The sequence below is a fragment of the Schistocerca nitens genome, chromosome 5, assembly GCF_023898315.1.
Source record: "Schistocerca nitens isolate TAMUIC-IGC-003100 chromosome 5, iqSchNite1.1, whole genome shotgun sequence".
NCBI lineage: Eukaryota > Metazoa > Arthropoda > Insecta > Orthoptera > Acrididae > Schistocerca > Schistocerca nitens.
In genome coordinates this window covers 851,574,194-851,600,070 of record NC_064618.1, presented here as the reverse complement: position 1 = coordinate 851,600,070, position 25,877 = coordinate 851,574,194, and the positions used below count along the sequence as shown (strand labels likewise).

At 46.2% G+C, this 25,877-nt stretch overlaps 1 protein-coding gene across 1 annotated transcript in view; it reads right to left on the bottom strand.

Moving 5' to 3' along the window:
- LOC126260759 (uncharacterized) overlaps positions 1-25,877 on the bottom strand; it is a 1,547,391-nt gene that overhangs the window by 1,099,573 nt on the left and 421,941 nt on the right. Inside the window, exon 29 of the mRNA XM_049958097.1 lies at positions 11,562-11,678. Coding sequence (XP_049814054.1) covers positions 11,562-11,678 — 117 coding nt within the window. The remainder of the gene's footprint in view (positions 1-11,561; positions 11,679-25,877) is intronic.

The window sequence follows — 25,877 nt, the reverse complement described above, 5'->3', positions numbered from 1 at the left end:
GGTTCTACCTGAGTGCGTTGGCCGTGTATTGGTTCGGAGGTGGCCAGTTGAGGGCCTACAACCACCTGTCTGTGTGCTGGACACACTGGACGTACACCTGGAGTTATGGCCTGGAGTGCGGTTCGTATGAAAGCGGAATACTCTCGTGGTCATCCCACGCACTCCGACTGCCGATTTGTACGTTAGTCTGGTGATCCGACCTGTTGTGGTGTCATTCATGAAAAGCCTCCGCGGGTGTTTTCCAACGGGATAACGCTCGTCCACATACCGCTCTTGTAATCCTACAGGGTGTTTCAAAAATGACCGGTATATTTGAAACGGCAATAAAAACTAAACGAGCAGCGATAGAAATACACCGTTTGTTGCAATATGCTTGGGACAACAGTACATTTCCAGGCGGACAAACTTTCGAAATTACAGTAGTTACAATTTTCAACAACAGATGGCGCTGCAAGTGATGTGAAAGATATAGAAGACAACGCAGTCTGTGGGTGCGCCATTCTGTACGTCGTCTTTCTGCTGTAAGCGTGTGCTGTTCACAACGTGCAAGTGTGCTGTAGACAACATGGTTTATTCCTTAGAACAGAGGATTTTTCTGGTGTTGGAATTCCACCGCCTAGAACACAGTGTTGTTGCAACAAGACGAAGTTTTCAACGGAGGTTTAATGTAACCAAAGGACCGAAAAGCGATACAATAAAGGATCTGTTTGAAAAATTTCAACGGACTGGGAACGTGACGGATGAATGTGCTGGAAAGGTAGGGCGACCGCGTACGGCAACCACAGAGGGCAACGCGCAGCTAGTGCAGCTGGTGATCCAACAGCGGCCTCGGGTTTCCGTTCGCCGTGTTGCAGCTGCGGTCCAAATGACGCCAACGTCCACGTATCGTCTCATGCGCCAGAGTTTACACCTCTATCCATACAAAATTCAAACGCGGCAACCCCTCAGCGCCGCTACCATTGCTGCACGAGAGACATTCGCTAACGATATAGTGCACAGGATTGATGACGGCGATATGCATGTGGGCAGCATTTGGTTTACTGACGAAGCTTATTTTTACCTGGACGGCTTCGTCAATAAACAGAACTGGCGCATATGGGGAACCGAAAAGCCCCATGTTGCAGTCCCATCGTCCCTGCATCCTCAAAAAGTACTGGTCTGGGCCGCCATCTCTTCCAAAGGAATCATTGGCCCATTTTTCAGATCCGAAACGATTACTGCATCACGCTATCTGGACATTCTTCGTGAATTTGTGGCGGTACAAACTGCCTTAGACGACACTGCGAACACCTCGTGGTTTATGCAAGATGGTGCCCGGCCACATCGCACGGCCGACGTCTTTAATTTCCTGAATGAATATTTCGATGATCGTGTGATTGCTTTGGGCTATCCGAAACATACAGGAGGCGGCGTGGATTGGCCTCCCTATTCGCCAGACATGAACCCCTGTGACTTCTTTCTGTGGGGACACTTGAAAGACCAGGTGTACCGCCAGAATCCAGAAACAATTGTACAGCTGAAGCAGTACATCTCATCTGCATGTGAAGCCATTCCGCCAGACACGTTGTCAAAGGTTTCGGGTAATTTCATTCAGAGACTACGCCATATTATTGCTACGCATGGTGGATATGTGGAAAATATCGTACTATAGAGTTTCCCAGACCGCAGCGCCGTCTGTTGTTGAAAATTGTAACTACTGTAATTTCGAAAGTTTGTCCGCCTGAAAATGTACTGTTGTCCCAAGCATATTGCAACAAACGGTGTATTTCTATCGCTGCTCGTTTAGTTTTTATTGTCGTTTCAAATATACCGGTCACTTTTGAAACACCCTGTGCATGCTCTACAGAATGTTGACATGCTGCCTTGGCCTGCTAGATCACAAGATCTGTGTCCAATTGAGCACATATGGGACACCACCCGACGGCAACTTCAGCGTCATCCACAATCAGTATTAATCGTCCCTGTATTGACATGCAACAGCATGGAACTCCATCCCACAAACTGACATCCGACACCTGTACTACACAATGCATGAACGTTTGCGTGCTTGCGTTTGACATTCTGGCCGTTGCAACTGTTATTAATGTACCAGCATTTCACATTTTCATTGGATTATCTCGCACTTATGTTAACCTGTGATCTTGCAGTGTTAATGATTTACGTATGTTACCTAGGCGAATGCATTCCCGAAATTTCATTACTCTACATTAATTATTTTTTGTTGTTGCGATTTTGTTTAGTCAGTGTATGTGAGAAACTACTGGAAGGATTTCGATGAAATCTGGTACACATATTCTAAACAGAAGCATTATTTAAGTAGAAACGACTTTTGTTCTACAAACAATGAAGAGTATTATAGCTGAAAACATGTGGAACAATTCGCTTTAAGAATCTATTCAAATCCAAAAAAACATAGAGAATAAACGTAATAATTTACCAAAATATTACCACCCTTAAGTGTACATTTATTACTGTAGATTACTTTACTACGCAAAAGAATTAGAGAAATCTGCTTAGAAATAATGAAAAATGGAAACTAATAGTGTAACAAAAAATTACAAATTCTCTTATAGCATTAAAATTTACGAAAAATACTGTAAACATTATTTAAAGTAGTTGGATTCCTTTACATAAGCGTACAAAATTTCAGTGGGATTTGACAAAAAATATTAGAGGTACGAGTTTACAGACAAATCAGTGGAAGTCTCTCACCGTCTACCCTTATCGCTGCGCTTTGATTGTGGTTGCACACTCTAGGAACTCGTGGAACAGAAGACCTCTGCAGCTGAAGAAGTTCATCGTGATCTTACCGGAGCTCTGGATTTCTTTGGAGGGAGAGATGTGGGATGTTTCCACAGCTGACTTTGCCGTTTGCTATTGGGCTGTCAGTGTTCTATCGGAATGCAGGAACTGCTACACGTCATAAAGCCAAAACGCCTAGGAGTGCTGTCGGACGGGATCATCCTGTCGCACGATAACACTCACTCCTAGACTGGCAATCGGACGGAGGTTGCGCTTCAGCGATTTGGTTGAGAAACACTGCAGCATGCCGGGTTTTTCACCACAGCTCTGGTGACCGGAAGAAAGACATGCATGCACGTTCGTTTCATTCGGACGAGAAAGTGCAGAATTGGGTCCCGTGATTGACCCGTAAGCGGCCAGTAGGTGAACGCTTTGTACTGGCCGCCAGGACTACGCAACGGGCAGGAATTCTCGCCGCTCCACCGGCAGAGGTTGCTTATGCCTTTCAGCCATTACACAACGCTATTACACAACGCTGAGCTACTTAGGCTTCCGGAGATACTCGTGGGACGCGTGAAGTTCACCTCATGCCCCGCTAGGACACATCTATAAAGTTACTCTGCCACCTGACGCCGACTGCAAAGCAGCAATAGCAGCGTTTGGGGAACGGGACATTTTGTACATGCCTGTCCTCGGCGTAAAGACCCTGAAGATCGCTGTTCACGCCCTGCCGCGCTGGTATAATCTCGTTAATCTCAGGGGAGAGCTGTAGGACCTGGGCGTCAGCTACGGACTACGCGCCTTTCCACGCCTTCCATCGCCCTAGATACGCAGAGAATAGTCACCGGTGTTCGTAATTATCAACCCCGCGAATTATGGAGCGTAACATACACTCCTGGAAATGGAAAAAAGAACACATTGACACCGGTGTGTCAGACCCACCATACTTGCTCCGGACACTGCGAGAGGGCTGTACAAGCAATGATCACACGCACGGCACAGCGGACACACCAGGAACCGCGGTGTTGGCCGTCGAATGGCGCTAGCTGCGCAGCATTTGTGCACCGCCGCCGTCAGTGTCAGCCAGTTTGCCGTGGCATACGGAGCTCCATCGCAGTCTTTAACACTGGTAGCATGCCGCGACAGCGTGGACGTGAACCGTATGTGCAGCTGACGGACTTTGAGCGAGGGCGTATAGTGGGCATGCGGGAGGCCGGGTGGACGTACCGCCGAATTGCTCAACACGTGGGGCGTGAGGTCTCCACAGTACATCGATGTTGTCGCCAGTGGTCGGCGGAAGGTGCACGTGCCCGTCGACCTGGGACCGGACCGCAGCGACGCACGGATGCACGCCAAGACCGTAGGATCCTACGCAGTGCCGTAGGGGACAGCACCGCCACTTCCCAGCAAATTAGGGACACTGTTGCTCCTGGGGTATCGGCGAGGACCATTCGCAACCGTCTCCATGAAGCTGGGCTACGGTCCCGCACACCGTTAGGCCGTCTTCCGCTCACGCCCCAACATCGTGCAGCCCGCCTCCAGTGGTGTCGCGACAGGCGTGAATGGAGGGACGAATGGAGACGTGTCGTCTTCAGCGATGAGAGTCGCTTCTGCCTTGGTGCCAATGATGGTCGTATGCGTGTTTGGCGCCGTGCAGGTGAGCGCCACAATCAGGACTGCATACGACCGAGGCACACAGGGCCAACACCCGGCATCATGGTGTGGGGAGCGATCTCCTACGCTGGCCGTACACCACTGGTGATCGTCGAGGGGACACTGAATAGTGCACGGTACATCCAAACCGTCATCGAACCCATCGTTCTACCATTCCTAGACCGGCAAGGGAACGTGCTGTTCCAACAGGACAATGCACGTCCGCATGTATCCCGTGCCACCCAACGTGCTCTAGAAGGTGTAAGTCAACTACCCTGGCCAGCAAGATCTCCGGATCTGTCCCCCATTGAGCATGTTTGGGACTGGATGAAGCGTCGTCTCACGCGGTCTGCACGTCCAGCACGAACGCTGGTCCAACTGAGGCGCCAGGTGGAAATGGCATGGCAAGCCGTTCCACAGGACTACATCCAGCATCTCTACGATCGTCTCCATGGGAGAATAGCAGCCTGCATTGCTGCGAAAGGTGGATATACACTGTACTAGTGCCGACATTGTGCATGCTCTGTTGCCTGTGTCTATGTGCCTGTGGTTCTGTCAGTGTGATCATGTGATGTATCTGACCCCAGGAATGTGTCAATAAAGTTTCCCCTTCCTGGGACAATGAATTCACCGTGTTCTTATTTCAATTTCCAGGAGTGTAGATCAGTGCCACACCTGTGAAAATGGAAGAGCTACGCTCCAACTGCCAAGCTGTCGACTATATGATCCGGTTTTACTCAACGTCGTTCAGTGCATCAAGTATCCTGGCAACCATCCTAGTCGCACGGCTCGCGCTATAAAGGAGAAGAACCGCCGACACGTGCAGGCTGTCGTGAGAACTACATACCGTGGCTGCCTCTTCTTTAAGCCTGTCGCTACATTGAGCCGCGGTCTGCCCCTGGGAATGACGTCCTAAAAATCCTCCCCATTTTGACTTGGTGTGAGTGTCGCCCATATGATCTCCCCCCAAAACGACAAGAGTCTCAGGAGAATGAATTTTTTCATTGCTCAGCGGAGAGTGCACTGTTATGAAACCTCCTGGCAGAACAAAAGCTGTGACGATGATTCGCGAGTCGTCTTAGGGTAGCTCATTCGGCAGAGCACTTGTTCGTGAAAGGCAAAGGTCCCAAGTTCAAGTCCCGATCTGGCACAGAGTTCTAAGCTGCCAAGAAATTTCAAGAGTCTGAGACACTGCTAGGTGCGCAAGGAACTTCGACCTACTTAAGGCTCCGCACCACAGAAAATACCACTCGGCTCAGATCATCAGAGCAGTCTACCTCAGGGCTCGGATATACTCTTCAAAGCAAAGATAGCGTTCTCTCCCTGCCCCCAAAGCACTCACGAAAAGAGTATCCGCAGAGAGATGCGCAAACGCCGCTAGCAAAGGCATTGCAACCCGTTTAACCACCAGCGAGAAATCACTGCATGAAGTTCCCAGCACACCAAGAACAAATGAGCCACCATACCCAGGAGACCTTTTCCAACACACTGGACGACATATCGTCTGCCATCATGACGCTGAAACCACTTATCTGTGAAGCATAGTGTCAAGACTGTGCCAGAGATATTAGTAGCTGCTCTCAGCCGATACCAGTCCCAATAGACTGGCCTGTCCACACTCTCGACCTGAAGCCATTGGAACACCTTTGGGATGAATTACAACGTCGACTTCACCAAAAATCACTGGATTCTGTGGTTTCGTTACTTGGGGAAGCATGGGCTGCCATTCCTCCACTGCCATTCAGACGCCTTTATGAATGTGTTCCGAGCAGAGTTCAAGAGGTCATAAAGGCGGAGGATGGACACAAGCCGTATCTACGACGAGTAATAGGAGTCCGGATACTTTTGATCAGAAAGTGTGACGCGGCTAGGAAAAGCGTTAAGTCACAGCTTAAAATCCTAGGGCAGAATTACGTACGAACCGTGAACCTTTGGAATTTTTACGCAGCATTTGCCGACTTAATGATCTAGGCACAGATTCGTAAGTACACTACTAGCCATTAAAATTGCTACACCACGAAGATGACGTGCTACAGACGCGAAATTTAACCGACAGGAAGAAGATTCTCTGATATGCAAATGAGTACCTTTTCAGAGCACTCACACCTACAACGTGTTGACATGAGGAACGTTTCCAACCGATTTCTCATACACAAACAGCAGTTGACCGGCGTTGCCTGGTGAAATGTTGTTGTGATGCCTCGTGTAAGGAGGAGAAATGAGTACCATCACGTTTCCGACTTTGATGTCGGATTGTAGCCTATCGCGATTGCGGTTTATCGTATAGCGACATTGCTGCTCGCGTTGGTCGAGATCCAATGACTGTTAGCAGAATATGGAATCGGTGGGTTCAAGAGGGTAATACGGAACGTCGTGCTGGATCCCAACGGCCTCGTATCACTAGCAGTCGAGATGACAGGCATCTTATCCCCATGGCTGTAACGCATCGGGCAGCCACGTCTCGATCCCTGAGTCAACTGATGGGGACGTTTGCAAGACAACAACCATCTGCACAAACAATTCAGCGACGTTTGCAGCAGCACGGACTATCAGCTCGGAGACCGTGGCTGCGGTTACCTTTGACGCTGTATCACAGACAGGAGCGCCTGCGATGGTGTACTCAACGACGAACTTGGGTGCACGAATGGCAAAATGTCATTTTTTCGGATGAATCTAGGTTCCGTTTACAGAATCATCATGGTCGCATCCGTGTTTGGTGACATCGCGGTGAACGCTCATTGGAAGCGCGTATTCGTCATCGCCATACTGGCGTCTCACGCGGCGTGATGGTATGGGGTGCCATTGGTTACACGTCTCGGTCACCACTTGTTCGCATTGACGGCACTTTGGACAGTGGACGTTACATTTCAGATGTGTTACGATCCATGGCTCTACCCTTCATTCGATCCCTGCGAAACCGTACATTTGAGCAGGATATTGCACTACCTCATATTGCTGGTCGTGTACGGGACTTTCTGGATACAAAAAATGTTCGACTGCTGCCCTGGCCAGCACATTCTCCAGATCTCTCACCAATTGAAAACGTCTGGTCAATGGTGGCAGAGCAACTGGCTCATCACAATACGCCAGTCACTACTCTCGATGAACTGTGGTATCGTGTTGAAGCTGCATGGGGAGGTGTACTTGTACACGCCGTCCAACCTCTGTTTGACTCAATGCCCAGGCGTTTCGAGGCCGTTGTTAAGGCCAGAGGTGGTTGTTCTGGGTGCTGATTTCTCAGGATCTATGCACCCAAAATGCGTGAAAATGTAATCACATGTCAGTTCCGGTATGATATATTTGTCCAATGAATACCAGTTTGTCACCTGCATTTCTTCGTGGTGTAGCAATTTTAATGGCCAGTAGTGTATGATGTGAGTATTAGAAAACTGTAGCTCGATTGGTGTGGCGGAATGTTACGTGATGTACAGTAGGGCTCGCTACGTGTTTACTGCAGTGGCGAGTGCCCTCCTTTGTGGAGGGAGAGAGGGACAGCAGGTGTCTGCGGGCGCCGGCGCTCCCTCCTTGGGCGGCGGCTATTCTGGAGGCGCGCCGCTCCCCTGCCAGGTCGCCGCTGAGCCGCGCTCGCCAAGCCCCCCGCGCACGGCCGCTCTTGGGCAAGGCGGGCACCTAACGCGCCTGCGCTCTTCTGTGTAGCATTGGCCGCAGCTGGCGCCGGTGTTTAGTCTGCAACTGTCCTCTACGCCCACTCTGACCACAGCTGGTGGGCGCAAAGAGCAAAAAAACTAGTCCCCGACCCCCAGGTGACATCACGGTAACACCGCTTTGAATTTTCAAAATGACCGCAATTCGGCAAGGTAGAGAGTTTACAATCTTGTCCATGCATGCCATAGCCAGATGTTGGTACCCATTGATGATCAGAGCCCGTAGAGCTACCAGACTGAGGAGATGATCATTGTTACGTAAAACCCGCTGTTTCAAATAGTCCCAGACATCAGAATGAGTTTTTGACTCTGCAGCGGAGTGTGCGCTGATATGAAACTTTCTGGCAGATTAAAACTGTGTGCCGGACCGAGACTCGAACTCGGTACGTTTGCCTTTCGCGGGCAAGTGCTCTACCATCTGAGCTACTCAACCACTACTCACGCCCCGTCCCCACAGCTGGCAGAAGTAAAAGCTGTGGGGACGGGGCGCGAGTCGTGCTTGGGTAGCTCAGTTGGTAGAGCACTTGCCCGCGAAAGGCAAAGGTCCCGAGTTCGAGTCTCGGTCCGGCACAAAGTTTTAATCTGCGAGGAAGTTTCAGTCCCAGACATCTTCTATGGGGTTCAGATTGAATGGGACAAGTCCGGGAATGATCAGGTTTCTGAGTGTTCGGAGTATCATGGAAGTATGCAGGCAGCCCTGTGGAGACGGCTGCTGTCGTCCTGGAAGAATGAAATGTCCAAAGCATGCTCACGATCAAGGTGTAGAAGAAGGTCTATGTGATCGCCGTAAGCTTATTGACACCAGTGCTTACTAATCTAAGTTATATATTATAGCACTGAAGATGGTCACTAAGTGACCGAAAATCGATTTTGCGATAATAAACAAAAATATACGACCAATGCTGTCTCTCCTTCCAAGTATACCCATTATCTGGTCGTAGTGCACAGGACACTATGGAGTCGCCAATCAATAAGGGACAACACTTGTCCACCGGCAATGTTGAAATGAACATCACGGATCATGTTCACCGTAACGTAGTTGAGTGGAACCAAGGAAAGGTACCAAAAACACTCTCTAACACCACAGTGTCACCTCCGGCCTGAAATTCATCTTTTACACACTGTGCGTCAAACGCAAAACCACAACTCGTCGTATCACACTATACACCTTCAATTTCTATGTGGCTTGGTCCACTGAAGACGTGCTTTCTTCTGCGTAGTTTGAAGGTACCCAACTCCAAATGGCCACTGCATGCAGTTCCCTTCAAAATGTTCGTTCTGAAACTGGTTTAGATGGACCTGCATTCGGTAGCGGTAGTAATCCTGTCGGGTTCGAAACTGATTGTCACTGATGGGGCGTGACAATCGTCTCCAGATGCAGTCGATTACGATCCTTTTACGAACGTAGTTCTTAAGCGGCGTTGCAATGCTGCGAGCGGTACATCAGTCCTCATAAACGCGTCCCACACTTCACGTTGATATGCCAACAAACTGCGCCAATTCATTCCCGTTGATGGAAGTTGTACGTTCAAATATAACAACACCCCCTCCGCCTTCCTCTCATGTCTCCACGTCGACCCATGTTCTGCGCCAGTTGCGTACTACGGACTGTCACTTAGACACCACTTCAATGCCATGAATTACTTCAAAATGAGCAATCTGCTCTTTTGGGAAGGTACTAATTGTTGGTCCTACGGAGTTAGAGGATCCTGTCACGAATGGTGGGCTCCACAGCTTCTCCACGCGTAGGCTTGTGCTTTGGGGCTGGACTCTGACGTAGATGCTCTCAATTCTGGATGCGGGGAGGGATGTAGATAGTTTCATCACCATTACTTTATCAACAATTGGAGGAATGGTCATCTTTTAAAGATCAAGATCGTTATCTTTTCAGCAAGTATCCTAGATTAGATCCTCCCCAGTGGCACATGGAGAGATGGAACGTGATATTGTTCGATGATACGTAGGACGGGGATTCAACATTCCCCCTTCTCTTCTTCCCGCCCTTTAGTGTTCCCGCGGAGGAACAGGCTATGTGCTGTAGAGGAATTTACGCTTTCCCCTTCTTTTACGCATAACAACACAGACTACATAACACAACGCTACATTCGGTAAGCAGCCATTACTTTCACTGACGTGATACAGGTACGAATCTGTCAACTCAAAATGGTTTTGAAGAACGTAGTATATTGTACTCAAAGCGGTATCTTAAAAGTACATTACTCTATTTCATGTTCTACGAATAGTTCGATACGTATTAAAATTTATCATTTTTGAAATTACCGATTGTTTAAAGGCACTTGTATCTGATGTGTAAACCACTGAGTCAACTCTCTTTGCACATTTCATTTTGCTCTTATATTATTCATCTCACTATCAGTTAGACTACATACCTAAATCATCTTTGATCCTGAATAGCTCTTTAAGACAACGGCTGAGTGTAACAGAATGCTATTGTGTGTGTGACAACTCTGTGCTATGAAGATTAAATGTGTGGCTATACGATACTGCTCGAACATGTTACATTTCAATAGAACATAGGTAATTTCGAAGTACATAGCTGTACCGAGTTTGTTCTTCGCTTGCTACTAGACTGAAATTTAAGAGCGTATTTCCTTCGTTCAGTTAAATAAAATTTGCGTTGAAATGATTCGAGCAAATGTGCAGCATGATTTGTGTGTTTGGTGAGATGTTCCTCGACTAGCGTCCTGAGTGAGGCTCAGCTGTGGCCGCCGACAGCCTTTTGGTAGTCAAAGTGTTAATTAGTATTCTGAAAGCTTCAAGTGAAAAAGTTGGCTGCGCACATCAGCCCAATGTTCAGTGAATGTGAGACCACAGCTGTCTGAAATGGACCCCCAGGCGACCACAAAAGAGTTGCACGTTCTTTTTCAAGAAGTTACAACATTCATCTCCGTCATTGTTCGCATACTTTTAAAGAAAGTTAACAGAGCTAATGTATGGGACTGTTTTAATTAATTAATGTGCTTTCCTAACTTCTTCATAAAATTAGTTCTATATATTTTATGTTTAACATTGAAAATTCTTAATCTCTACAGGAAGTACCTGAATTATCTACTTTCCTCTTGAGAAAATATGCCCAGTTAATTCCGAAAATTTGTGAATTTTACACGGAAGATGTTCAGAATATTACAAAAGCCATTATACTGCTAAAGCGGAATAAGTGGACGAAACTTCCGCACAGGTGAGAGACATTTTGAATATAAATTTTCACCTTGGGACCATCATATTTACAAAACTTCCAATAGATGTTTAAGGAATTTGACTGGGACATCGTAATCCTGTCAACATCAGTACTCTCTGAGGAATAAAATTTTCCATTATACAGGCTACATTGCATTCGTTGTTTTCCAGATATATGTAGTGCGACAAGACACTTTGAAAGTTGAATCAGAGAAGTAAAGTCTGCAGGAAATTATAGACGATTTGCAACGTAGTGCACATAATATTTATATTCGACTGGCAATCAACTTCATTTATACTTACCAGCGATCTGGACCTGTAGTGCGATGGTGGCGCCGCTGGAGACGTAGTGGTCGGAGAGAGCACTAGTAAAATAAGGTCTTCGGAAGTCTGCAGGTCCCTCCGGCCACTGGTCACGACCTGAAGGAAGAACATTCAGTTGGTTCTTAATCGTAACTTACTGTCTCGTCCTCTGTCCCTATGTTATTAAGCATCAGCTTTGGAAAAGATACTGAAGCTGACCACTCCTTCAAAATTAACAATAAAGCCGCTAGGTCTCACGCACAGTAATAAATATGTAACGTTTCGAAATGTACACTAATGGCCATTAAAATTGCTACACCAAGAAGAAATGCGGATGATAACGTGTATTCATTGGACAAATATATTATACTAAAACTGACATGTGATTACATTTTCAAGCAATTTGGGTGCATAGATCCTGGGAAATCAGTACCCAGAACAACCACCTCTGGCCGTAATAACGGCCTTGATACGTCTGGGCATTGAGTCAAACAGAGCTTGGATGGCGTGTACAGGTACAGCTGCTCATGCAGCTTCAACACGATACCAGAGTTCATCAAGAGTAATGACTGGCGTATTGTGACGAGTCAGTTGCTCCGCCACCATTGAGCAGACGTTTTCAATTTGTGAGAGATGTGGAGAATGTGCTGGCCAGGGCAGCAATCGAACATTTTCTGTATCCAGAAAGGCCCGTACAGGACCTGCAACATGCGGTCGTGCATTATCCTGCTGAAATGTAAGGTTTCGCAGGGATCGAATGAAGGGTAGAGCCACGGGTTGTAACACATCTGAAATGTAACGTCCAGTGTTCGAAGGTGACCGAGACTTGTAACCAAAGGCACTCCATACCATCACTCCGGGTGATACGCTAGTATGGCGATGACGAATACACGCTTCCAATGTGAGTTAACCGGGATGTCGCCAAACACGGATGCGACCATCATGATGCTGTAAACAGAACCTTGATTCATCCGAAAAAATGATGTTTTCCATTCATGGACCCAGGTTCGTCGTTGAGTACACCATCGCAGGCGCTCCTGTCTGTGATGCATGGTCAAGGGTAACCGCAGCCATGGTCCCCGAGCTGATAGTGCATGCTGCTGCAAACGTCGTCGAACTGTTTGTGCAGATGGTTGTTGTCTTGCAAACGTCCCCATCTGTTGACTCAGGCATCGAGACGTGGCTGCACGATCCGTTACAACCTCGCGGATAAGATGCCTGTCATCTCGACTGCTAGTGATACGAGGCCGTTGGGATCCAGCACGGCGTTCCGTATTACCCTCCTGAACCCACCGATTCCATATTCTGCTAACAGTCATTGGATCTCGACCAACGCGAGCAGCAATGTCGCGATACGATAAACCACAATCGCGATAGGCTACAATCCGACCTTTATCGAAGTCGGAAACGTTATGGCACGCATTTCTCCTCCTTACACGAGGCATCACAACAACGTTGCACCAGGTAACGTCGGTCAACTGCTGTTTGTGTATGAGCAATCGGTTGGAAACTTTCCTCATGTCAGCACGTTGTAGGTGTCGCCACCGGCGCCAACTTTGTTTGAATGCTCTGAAAAGCTAATCATTTGCGTATCACAGAATTTTCTTCCTGTCGGTTAAATTTCGCGTCTTTAGCACATCTTCGTGGCGTAGCAATTTTAATGGCCAGTAGTGTATCTGAGAATGTTTCCGCTTAATTATCTTTTACTTCTTCTCGTTGCGCATACATCACGTGGTCTGTTCAACACCAACACTACGTCTCATTACGACACAGTGGTGTGGGAGTTGCTTCAGAAACAAAAGGAAAGAAACAAACGATAGTCACGACGCCCCTCCTAAAGGAGACCCAAATCTTTGGTGTGCATATTATATGCTGATGTTACAGGGTCATAAACCGAGAACTCGAAATAAGCGACTAACGGTCTGAAACGAACATTACGTTTTTATTGGCGTAAAAAGCTTGCAGCTTACAACTTATGCTGATGATAAATGGTCAAAGAGGCGACGAAAAAGATCAGTGGGAGATTAACAACATAATCCATTTGGCTACAGATCATTTGGCCCCATTGATTCCACACGTTGCTTGTAATTGGGGTGTAATTTGCGCTCCACTAGTAGCCTCATTCCTTATTCTATACTGATGACCTTCGCTGTTTAGTCCCCCTTAAACATCCCAACAACCAACCAACCTTATTCTATGAAGAGTTACTTGATTTATGAATCTTCTCCCATGCGACCCAACATTTCCTTCTCAACTTCGACTGTCCTAACAACTGTCTGTCTCTCTGTGACCTGAGGGACTCAGCTGCTCGTCAGTTTTATTTGTAAAGATAAAAATGCCAGTCACGAAAATTTCCTCTGTACATCCTGCTCCACCCGGATATCATGCATGTCAGCTGCTTTTTGTACCAAGCAACGCTTCACTTCCGCTATACAGCCGCAATCTGTAAACAGTAGTAAATTCCAGAGTAGACACACTACAGACGACTGTGCGTTATATTTCTTGAGTGAGCTTCCTTTGTGGATGCAGGTGAGGCTTACGTAACACATGCAGTTTACAAAAAGGCGAGTCACTCACAATGCTCTGATACACCGCCTCCCATATTCATTTTCATCCTTTGGTTCCGCATCTCAGATTACGTAATTTACACATCCATATCTACATATGTGCTCCGCATGCCACCGTTCGGTGTGGGGCGGAGGGTGCTTTGTGTATCAGTGTCATTCCCCCTTCTCTTGCTCCAATCGCGAGTGGTTCGCGGGAATACAGGTTGCTCATAAGCCACAGTGTGATATCGGATCTCTCTGATTCTATCTTCGTGGTCTTTCCGTGAGATGTGCGTAGCAGGAGGCATTGTATTTGTTGCCTCGTCTATAAACGTACGCTCTCGGCGGCTTAACTGTAAACCACACCATGATACTTACTGCTTCTTTTGTAGCATCTACCAATGGATTTGGATAACAACGTCCGTAACGCTTTCGTGCTTATTAAATTAACCTGTAACGAAACATGTTTCACTTCTTTGGATCTTCTCGATTTCCTCTCTTAATCCTAAATGGTGCGGATCCCAGAGTGACGAACAATATTCAAGTATTCGTCCAACAAGTGTTTTGTAAGCTACTTCCTTTGTTGATGGACTATATGTCCTGAGGATTCTTCCAACGAATCTAAGTCTGGCGTCTGCCTTACTGGTGATTAATCTTATGTGGTCGCTCCACTTAAAATTGCTCTGTACGCATACTCCTCAATATTTTATGGAAGTAACTGCTTCCGCTGATTGTTCTATAGTCGTGTAATCATACAGTAAAAGGTCGTTCTGTCTACGTATTCACAATACGTTACATTTGTTCATGCTGAAGGTAGGTTTCTACTCCCTGCACCAAGCTTCGTCCGCTGCAGGTATTCCCGCAATGCGGCACGATTTTCTACCGTCGCGACTTCTCTGTGTATCACACCACCATCCGCCAAAAACATCATGGAACTCCAGACGTTATCTACTTGAACATTTACGACGGCTGTTCGGAAAGTCAGGTCGGATCGGCCGCGATATGGAAAGCACAGTTAAAATCATATTATTCGCAACATTTAGCCACACTTTCCAGGTACCTCTCTAAATATTCGTGGCTCCGACTTAGACATTTGTCGTGACGTTGTACAAACTTTCCAGTACCCTCGTCACATAAGGCAGCCGCCTGTGCTTTCCGCAAATTCTCTACGCTGGTCTGCCTTTCGTTGTTTGTGCCAAAATACACTCCTGGAAATGGAAAAAAGAACACATTGACACCGGTGTGTCAGACCCACCATAATTGCTCCGGACACTGCGAGAGGGCTGTACAAGCAATGATCACACGCACGGCACAGCGGACACACCAGGAACCGCGGTGTTGGCCGTCGAATGGCGCTAGCTGCGCAGCATTTGTGTACCGCCGCCGTCAGTATCAGCCAGTTTGCCGTGGCATACGGAGCTCCATCGCAGTCTTTAACACTGGTAGCATGCCGCGACAGCGTGGACGTGAACCGTATGTGGAGTTGACGGACTTTGAGCGAGGGCGTATAGTGGGCATGCGGGAGGCCGGGTGGACGTACCGCCGAATTGCTCAACACGTGGGGCGTGAGGTCTCCACAGTACATCGATGTTGTCGCCAGTGGTCGGCGGAAGGTGCACGTGCCCGTCGACCTGGGACCGGACCGCAGCGACGCACGGATGCACGCCAAGACCGTAGGATCCTACGCAGTGCCGTAGGGGACCGCACCGCCACTTCCCAGCAAATTAGGGACACTGTTGCTCCTGGGGTATCGGCGAGGACCATTCGCAACCGTCTCCATGAAGCTGGGCTACGGTCCCGCACACCGTTAGGCCGTCTTCCGCTCACGCCCCAACATCGTGCAGCCCGCCTCCAGTGGTGTCGCGACAGGCGTGAATGGAGGGACGAATGGAGACGTGTCCTCTTCAGCGATGAGAGTCGCTTCTGCCTTGGTGCCAATGATGGTCGTGTGCGTGTTTGGCGCCGTGCAGGTGAGCGCCACAATCAGGACTGCATACGACCGAGGCACACAGGGCCAACACCCGGCATCATGGTGTGGGGAGTGATCTCCTACACTGGCCGTACAACACTGGTGATCGTCGAGGGGACACTGAATAGTGCACGGTACATCCAAACCGTCATCGAACCCATCGTTCTACCATTCCTAGACCGGCAAGGGAACTTGCTGTTCCAACAGGACAATGCACGTCCGCATGTATCCCGTGCCACCCAACGTGCTCTACAAGGTGTAAGTCAACTACCCTGGCCAGCAAGATCTCCGGATCTGTCCCCCATTGAGCATGTTTGGGACTGGATGAAGCGTCGTCTCACGCGGTCTGCACGTCCAGCACGAACGCTGGTCCAACTGAGGCGCCAGGTGGAAATGGCATGGCAAGCCGTTCCACAGGACTACATCCAGCATCTCTACGATCGTCTCCATGGGAGAATAGCAGCCTGCATTGCTGCGAAAGGTGGATATACACTGTACTAGTGCCGACATTGTGCATGCTCTGTTGCCTGTGTCTATGTCTATGTGCCTGTGGTTCTGTCAGTGTGATCATGTGATGTATCTGACCCCAGGAATGTGTCAATAAAGTTTCCCCTTCCTGGGACAATGAATTCACGGTGTTCTTATTTCAATTTCCAGGAGTGTATTGTCTTCGCAGCCAGCAGTTCATGTGAGCAGAGATGAACATCGGAGGGAGCCAGTTAAGGGCTGTATTTTGGGTGATCAAACATTTCCCATCGAAAACGCGGCAGGAGCGTCTTAATTGCGCCTACAGAATGCGGCTGAAAATTGTCTTACAGAAAGAAACGCGTGAAATTTATGTTATGCGCACTGCATTGCTTCAGGCGAAATATCTTACCAGATCTACGTACATGGTGGGAGATTCTGTCGTTTTAGGCATTTCTACGTGATCACTTTGCGCTCTGAACTGAAAAGAGCGAAGTGAAGCGATGGACCGGCCCACTAAAGACACTGTCCAACACATCCACCCAAAGTTCCATCGGATTTTCTCAGTGATTTCCATTTCGCGCCTGATCGGACCTTACTTTCCAAATATGTCTCGTATATATGTTGTAAAAAGTTATGGTGCCTCAACACACCCTTCCGCACGCCCAAAGTTACTTTTACATCTGAAGACTTCTCTGCGTTCTGTTGCTATAAACTGCTCAAACCAATTACACAGTTGGTGAGATATTTCTAACGGTCTGATTTTGTTCATCAGGCGGCAGTGCGGAACTGTATCTAATGCCCTCCGGATGTCCAGGAACACAATCTCTACCTGAGCGCCTGTATCCACTGCTTTCTGGGGATCGTGGGCGAACAGAGCGAGCTGGCATACACAAGATCGTTGTTATCGGAACCCATGCTGGTTCCTACATTGGAAATTTTCGGATCTTGTGTCACACGAATAATTCTGACTTTACAGGTTTGGGGTACGGTGCATATGGTCATCGAACAGGTGGAGCATGTCACAGTTTCTTAGCAAGTACAACAGCACAGGAAGGATGTGGAATGTGTGAAAGACATTAGAACCGGAGAGTAGACGATCAACCCGCTCTCGTTCCACTGAAAGAAGCACTTTCAGCGAGGCACAGTTGGCGTTTCCTTCACTGTAAAACTCTAAGCAGAGTTCACCTTGAAGCTTCAAAGTGCAATATGACTTACGCACGATGGCAAACGTTAGCTGAAGAAAAAATACTAAATGCTCCTATGAAATACTACAGAACGACCAAAAACCTGCTGATGTTGTCACAGTTCTACTATGATGGGATAGGATTTTTCAAATTTGTCTTCGCCTGTTGCTAGACGACATTGCTAAGGACTACTAAACTGGACGTGTGCGAGTGTTTTACGGAACACTCGCAGATTTAGTGCGGCGAGCTTCACTAACTCTGCACGTGTTTCTATCATGTTTTTCCCTTACACTATTGATAAGAGTATAATGATCTACATTAATGAGCCGGAACATTAGGACCACTGCTCGCCGCGACGCTGAACGCCTCTTAATGGCTCTACGGACACATCTGCATCTACATCTACATCTACATGGTTACTCTGAATTCACCCTTAAGTGCCTGGCAGAGGGTTCATCGAACCATTTTCATACTACTTCTCTACCATTCCCTTCTCGAATGGCGTGTGGGGAAAAGGAACACCTCGCGTTCGAGCTCTGATTTCACTTATTGTATTACGGTGATCATTTCTCCCTACATAGGTGGGTGTCAACAAAATATTTCCACATTCGGAAGAGAAAGTTGGTGATTGAAATTTCGTAAGTAGATCTCGACGCAAAGAAAACCACCTTTGTTTCAGTGACTGCCACGCCAACTCGCGTATTATGTCAGTAACACTCTCAAACCTATTGGGCGATAACACGAAAGGAGCTGTCCTTCTTTGCACTTTTTCGATGTCCTCCGTCAATCCTGCCTGATAAGGATCTCACAGTGCGCAGGAATATTCTAGCAGAGGACGGACAAGTGTAATGTAGGCTGTCTCCTTAGTGGGTTTGTCGCATCTTCTAAGTGCTCTGCCAACAAAGCGCAGTCTCTGTTTAACCTTCTGCACAATATTATCTACGTGGTCTTTCCAATTTAAGTTGCTCGTAATTGTAATTCCTGGGTATTTAGTCGAACTGACAGCCCATAGATTTGTGCGATTTATCGTATACCCAAAATTTATCGGACTTCTTTTAGTACCCATGTGGATGGCCTCGCACTTTTCTTTGTTTACTGCCAATTGCCACCTTTCGCACCATACAGAAATTCTCTCTAGATCATTTTGTAGTTGCAATTGATCGTCTGATGATTTTACTAGACGGTAAATTACAGCGTCATCTGCAAACAATCTGCTCACATTATCACCTAGATCATTTATGTAAATCAGGAACAGCAGAGGGCCTATGACACTACCTTGCGGAACGCCAGATATCGCTTCTGTTCTACTCGATGATTTACCATCTATCACTACGAACTGTGACCTCTCTAAGAGGAAATCAAGAATCCAGTCACACAACTGAGACGATCCTCCATATGCACGCAATTTGATTAATAGTCGCTTGTGAGAAACGGTATCAAAAGCCTTCTGAAAATCTAGGAATATGGAATATGGTGGCGACGATGCTGGCCGCAAATGGGGAAATCCGCTGAGTAAAGCGGCTTTGGCAAAGGGCAGATTGTTGTGGCCGGACACCTGAGAACGAGCGTCCGGAAATGCCGAAGCTGGTCGGCTGTGGCGGATCTGAGGGCAGGGTACAGGCAGAAGTGTTTCGGAACACAGCGTTGAGCGTTCAGTATCCGATGTGGAGCTCTGCGGTAAACGACCCATACCGGTCACCATGTTGGCCCAACGACGTCGTGAGTTACGCTTGACGAAGGCACGGGAACACCGACAGTGGTAAAGTGTTGCCTGGTCGGGCGCATAACGTTTTCTGTTACACCAGGTCGATGGTCGTGTTCGGACACACCGTCCTCCACCAAACAGCTGCTCGGAACACGCGCCGCGCCACGAACGCCGGTCAAAATGGTTCAAATGGCTCTGAGCACTATGGGACTCAACTGCTGTGGTTATAAGTCCCCTAGAACTTAGAACTACTTAAACGTAACTAACCTAAGGACAGCACACAACACCCAGCCATCACGAGGCAGAGAAAATCCCTGACCCCGCCGGGAATCGAACCCGGGAACCCGGGCGTGGGAAGCGAGAACGCTACCGCACGACCACGAGATGCGGGCGAACGCCGGTCAGGGGGAGCAGTCTGTGCTGTGTGAGACGTTCACTTAGGCTTCCATGGGACTTGTAGTGGTAATCTAAGGCACTACGGCAGCTGTGGACTACGTAGCCATTACTGCACACCACCTGCGTCCCATCAAGCTTCGTGTCTTTTCCGACGGCGACGGCAACTTCCACATAACTGTCCATGTCACAAGGCTAGACTCGTACTAAGGTTTTTGAGGACCACGAAAGAGGAAACACACTGCTGTTTTGGCCACCAAGTCACCTGATCTGACTCCGATGGAACTTATGAGGGCTGCAACTTAAATAGTGGCAACTATTTACACACAGCCGATACAAAAGTGTTACATGTTTGCACCTGTTACTGTCCTTCAAAGTAGTCACGAGCGTTGTGCAGAACCCGTTGCCAGCGACGTGGAAGGCGTAGTATACCGTTAGCAGAGTCTGTTCTGTTGATGGTGCGAAACTCGGAGCAGTCTACTGCCTGTCGAATCTCTGGAACAGTTCTGAAGCGAATGCCAAGAAGTGGTTCCTTCATCTTCGGAATCAAATCAAAGTCATAAAGACTTAAGTCCGGGGAGTATGGTGGATGGTACAGCACCTCCCAGTCACATCGACCGATCAGAACAGCCACAGCTTGCGCTTTATGCGCCCGCGCATTGTCGGGCAAAATGATGCGTGGGCTGCGCAGGAAGCGTCGCCGCTTCTTTCGCAAAGCTGCTCGCAGGCGATGCTCCAAAAACGAACAGTAATACTGTGCTGTGGAGGAACGTAATGCGTTAGGATAACACCATCACAGTCGTACACGAGAATCACCATAACTTTCACCATACGGGAGCTCTGACGCACTTTCGACTATTGCGGCGACCCATAATGGCGCCATTCTTTGGATTGGCGTTTCCGTTTTGGCTCGTCCCGTGTGGCCCACGTCCCAGCCAGTGTTACGATACAGCGTAAGAAAGCCTCTCCTTCGCGCTCATAGCGCTCCAAGTGCATCTGAGCCGCCGTAACGCATCCATTTCTGCATTTCCGTCAAGTCATGCGGAACCCATCGTGATGCAATTTTTCGCATGCCCAGGCTTTCCTTCAGGATCCGAAGCGCAGTCGTAAGCGCTAATCCGGTTTCGTGGGCGAGCTCACGAATGGTATGGCGTCGGTCACTGTCCACTAACGCGGCAACAGCATGCACTTCTTGTTCAGAGACGCTGGGACGACCTGCCCGATGCATGTCTGCCACAGTTTGCAGATCTTCGCTGAAAGCTTTTACCCATCGTGCCACTGTTCTGTACGGCAATCCCATTCCTCGCACGCCTCTTGAAGACCTTGATGACACTGTCGTGCTGTACGACCTCTGGCACATTCAATCTTGTCCAACTCCGTTGTTCCTGTTTCGGAAACATAGTGACACCGTTACGTTAGACCGCTCGCTCACAAGTGACTGTGTTTCCCTCGATTGTACGCACGCCGGTGACGCGGGACGGGCGAGTCCATTCGCTCGGAGGTAAGGCAGGTACGTCAGCAACGTGTGCTATCAGCGACAATAGTATATGCCATTGCATAGTGTCTCCACAGCAGTGTTGCTACGTATATGGGACGCTATCAGGCTGCATCTCTCTGCTGTCAAACCTCCGCTCGTAATTTAATGGGAACTGCATGACCCGTGCTTAAACATCTGGTGCCACGTACCTCCGGAAACCTAGCAAGGGCTTGTCCAGGTCGTATCACGCAGAATAGTTGCTGTACTGTGTTCCAGAGGTACTAACACGCTAATATACAAGGCGTCTTTGTCAGAATGCGGAAAGTGGAAGAGACGCGGGACTACTGAAGACATTCGGAGCAACTAGGCGAAGACGCTCGCAGACATTGAGTCGGCCGTCTGTTTCCTTCGAGACTCCCGTAAAAACCGGGTTGTTTCAGCTAGTAACATCTGGGGTTACCATAATAGGACAGATGTTAGTCATGGTCACAAAGATGGCTGCCGTTTACTGTACCGCCTGGACGAGGTCTGCCGCCACGATCTTGACAAATTGTCCAAGCAATCGCTAAGAGGCTTTGGAAAGTGTTTTCAACTGCTCGTAGCTTTGTACCAACGGTACAACACTCCCTCTCATTACTTTATGGTGAGTCTTAAATTATAAATAGCTTTGCACAAAACGCATGGAACTTAAATTTTCTGAAATCTCCCCTAACGCTACTATTAACATCACAGATTCTACACCTTTACGAAGTTACTTCACGAAAGCGTAGCGCCTAACAATTTCAAAACAGGTAGGGAGCTGTTGGAGTCGACTCGACAAAGGCAGCGCCAACGATAAGTAGAAGACAGTAGAATGAATAAAATCTCTCTACAGAACTGTGATCTGCTAGAAGACAAAAAGACTACTTTTATATGCTCTTATTCACTCCATTACGCTCTTTTTGATTAATTAACGCTTTCTCTTAAACCGTTTAGTTCTGTTATCTTACTTCCATCTCATCAGCTAATCTTGGGCTGTTATAACTCCCTCTTCTTGTGACACATCAGTGTCTTTCCCATATTCATTCCTTCTGTATTGTTGCCTTACGTTTGTGTTGGATGTCAATACTCACTTCAGACAAGAACGTAATCAAACAGTTTTTAATGTTAATAAGACAAACAATTCTTAATTTCCACATATTCCTATCTATACATGTTATTATTATTTCTTTCTTTCCTCAGACGTTATGTCTGGTCAAAAATGTTAAGTGACGCGGACCTTGATCAAGCGTGGCTTCCTTTTAACTGTACGGTATATGTTATATTGCATTTAGGAACTTTCGGGTAATTGAACATGTATCAATAATTACTGATTTCTGTAGTTGTATATATAAGTTTGGATGTAGCTGTATTGCATTGATGTACTGGTGGATATTGTGTGGTATGACTCCTGTAGTTGATAGTATAATTGGTATAATGTCAACTTTATCCTGATGCCACATGTCCTTGACTTCCTCAGCCAGTTGGATGTATTTTTCAATTTTTTCTCCTGTTTTCGTTTGTATATTTGTTGTATTGGGTATGGATATTTCGATTAGTTGTGTTAATTTCTTCTTTTTATTGGTGAGTATGATGTCAGGTTTCTTATGTGGTGTTGTTTTATCTGTTATAATGGTTCTGTCCCAGTATAATTTGTATTCATCATTCTCCAGTACATTTTGTGGTGCATATTTGTATGTGGGATCGTGTTGTTTTATAAGTTTATGTTGTAAGGCAAGCTGTTGATGTATTATTTTTGCTACATTGTCATGTTTTCTAGGGTATTCTGTATTTGCTAGTATTGTACATCCGCTTGTGATGTGATCTACTGTTTCTATTTGTTGTTTGCAAAGTCTGCATTTATCTGTTGTGGTATTGGGATCATTAATAATATGCTTGCTGTAATATCTCGTGTTTATTGTTTGATCCTGTATTGCAATCATGAATCCTTCCGTCTCACTGTATATATTGCCTTTTCTTAGCCATGTGTTGGATGCGTCTTGATCGATGTGTGGCTGTGTTAGATGATACGGGTGCTTGCCATGTAGTGTTTTCTTTTTCCAATTTACTTTCCTCGTATCTGTTGCTGTTATGTGATCTAAAGGGTTGTACAAGTGGTTATGAAATTGCAGTGGTGTAGCCGATGTATTTATATGAGTGATTGCTTTGTGTATTTTGCTAGTTTCTGCTCGTTCTAGAAAGAATTTTCTTAAATTGTCTACCTGTCCATAATGTAGGTTTTTTATATCGATAAATCCCCTTCCTCCTTCCTTTCTGCTTAATGTGAATCTTTCTGTTGCTGAATGTATGTGATGTATTCTATATTTGTGGCATTGTGATCGTGTAAGTGTATTGAGTGCTTCTAGGTCTGTGTTACTCCATTTCACTACTCCAAATGAGTAGGTCAATATTGGTATAGCGTAAGTATTTATAGCTTTTGTCTTGTTTCTTGCTGTCAATTCTGTTTTCAGTATTTTTGTTAGTCTTTGTCTATATTTTTCTTTTAGTTCTTCTTTAATATTTGTATTATCTATTCCTATTTTTTGTCTGTATCCTAGATATTTATAGGCATCTGTTTTTTCCATCGCTTCTATGCAGTCGCTGTGGTTATCCAATATGTAATCTTCTTGTTTAGTGTGTTTTCCCTTGACTATGCTATTTTTCTTACATTTGTCTGTTCCAAAAGCCATATTTATATCATTGCTGAATACTTCTGTTATCTTTAGTAATTGGTTGAGTTGTTGATTTGTTGCTGCCAGTAGTTTTAGATCATCCATGTATAGCAAATGTGTGATTTTGTGTGGGTATGTTCCAGTAATATTGTATCCATAATTTGTATTATTTAGCATGTTGGATAGTGGGTTCAGAGCAAGGCAGAACCGGAAAGGACTTAATGAGTCTCCTTGGTATATTCCACGCTTAATCCGTATTGGCTGTGATGTGATATTATTTGAATTTGTTTGGATAGTAAGTGTGGTTTTCCAATTTTTCATTACTATGTTTAGGAACTGTATCAATTTAGGATCTACTTTGTATATTTCCAATATTTGTAGTAACCATGAGTGGGGTACACTATCAAAAGCTTTTTGGTAATCAATGTATGCGTAGTGTAGCGACCTTTGTTTTGTTTTAGCTTGATATGTCACCTCTGCATCTATTATCAGTTGCTCTTTACATCCTCGTGCTCCTTTGCAACAGCCTTTTTGTTCTTCATTTATAATTTTGTTCTGTGTTGTATGTGTCATTAATTTCTGTGTAATGACTGAAGTTAATATTTTGTATATTGTTGGTAGGCATGTTATGGGGCGATATTTAGCTGGGTTTGCTGTGTCTGCTTGATCTTTAGGTTTCAGATAAGTTATTCCATGTGTAAGTGTATCAGGGAATGTGTATGGGTCTGCAATGTAACTGTTAAATAATTTAGTTAGATGTGAATGTGTTGAGGTGAACTTCTTTAGCCAGAAATTTGCTATTTTATCTTTTCCAGGGTCTTTCCAATTGTGAGTTGAATTAATTGCTTGGGTGACTTCATGTTGCAAAATTATCACTTCAGGCATTTGTGGTATCATCTTGTATGTGTCTGTTTCTGCTTGTATCCACCGTGCATGTCTGTTATGTTGTACTGGGTTTGACCATATGTTGCTCCAGAAGTGTTCAATGTCTGTTATGTTTGGTGGATTGTCTATTTTAATGTGTGTGTTATCTATTGTCTGGTAAAATTTCTTTTGGTTTGTGTTGAATTTTTGGTTTTGTTTCCTTCTATTTTCACTTTTTTTGTATCTTCTAAGTCGTTTGGCCAATGCTTGTAATTTCTGCTTCTTTTCATCTAATTGCTCTATCGCTTCTTGTTGTGAGATTTTACCTAACCTTTTTCGTTTTTTCTGACATTTCATTCCTTATAAATTGTGTTAGCGGTCCGATGTCTTTTCTCAGTTTTTCTATTCTGATCTGTAGCCTGTGTTGCCATGCTGGTTTTGTGGGTTTCTTCTGTGTGTTGGTTGGTTCTGATCTCTGCCTAGTGTGTTTATTTAGTGTAGTGAGCGCTCCTATATAAACCAGTAGTTGTAACTCTTCCATAGTTGTGTTTTGATTTATTTTGTTGTGTATGATTGTGTTGATAGTTTTTATTGTTGTTTCGACTTGTGGGTTATTTGGTGGTCTATGCAAGAATGGTATAATGTCTGTATTTGTGTCTTTGTATTCTATATATGTCAGCTGAAATTTTTCTTCTATGTCTAACATGTGTGTCACTTCGTGTTCTATTTGTGCTTGTTCTGGTGGCTGTCCTAAGATTTCGTTTTCCTCTGATTGTTTAATTGATGCATGTTGTTCTTTGTTTCTTTGCTCTGGGATGTTTAAGTCCATTACTGTATTTTCTTCTTCTTCTGATTGCACATTATTTTGTTCCAGTATTTGTTGTACTTGTTGTTTGGTGTTTTCTAATTCTGACGGGGGTATCCTGTTATTTTTGGTTATTACACGGATCTGATCAGCTAGTCGTTGTTCTGTTAAAATTTTAATTCTGGGTATCTGGTAATAAATGTTGTGTATACTTG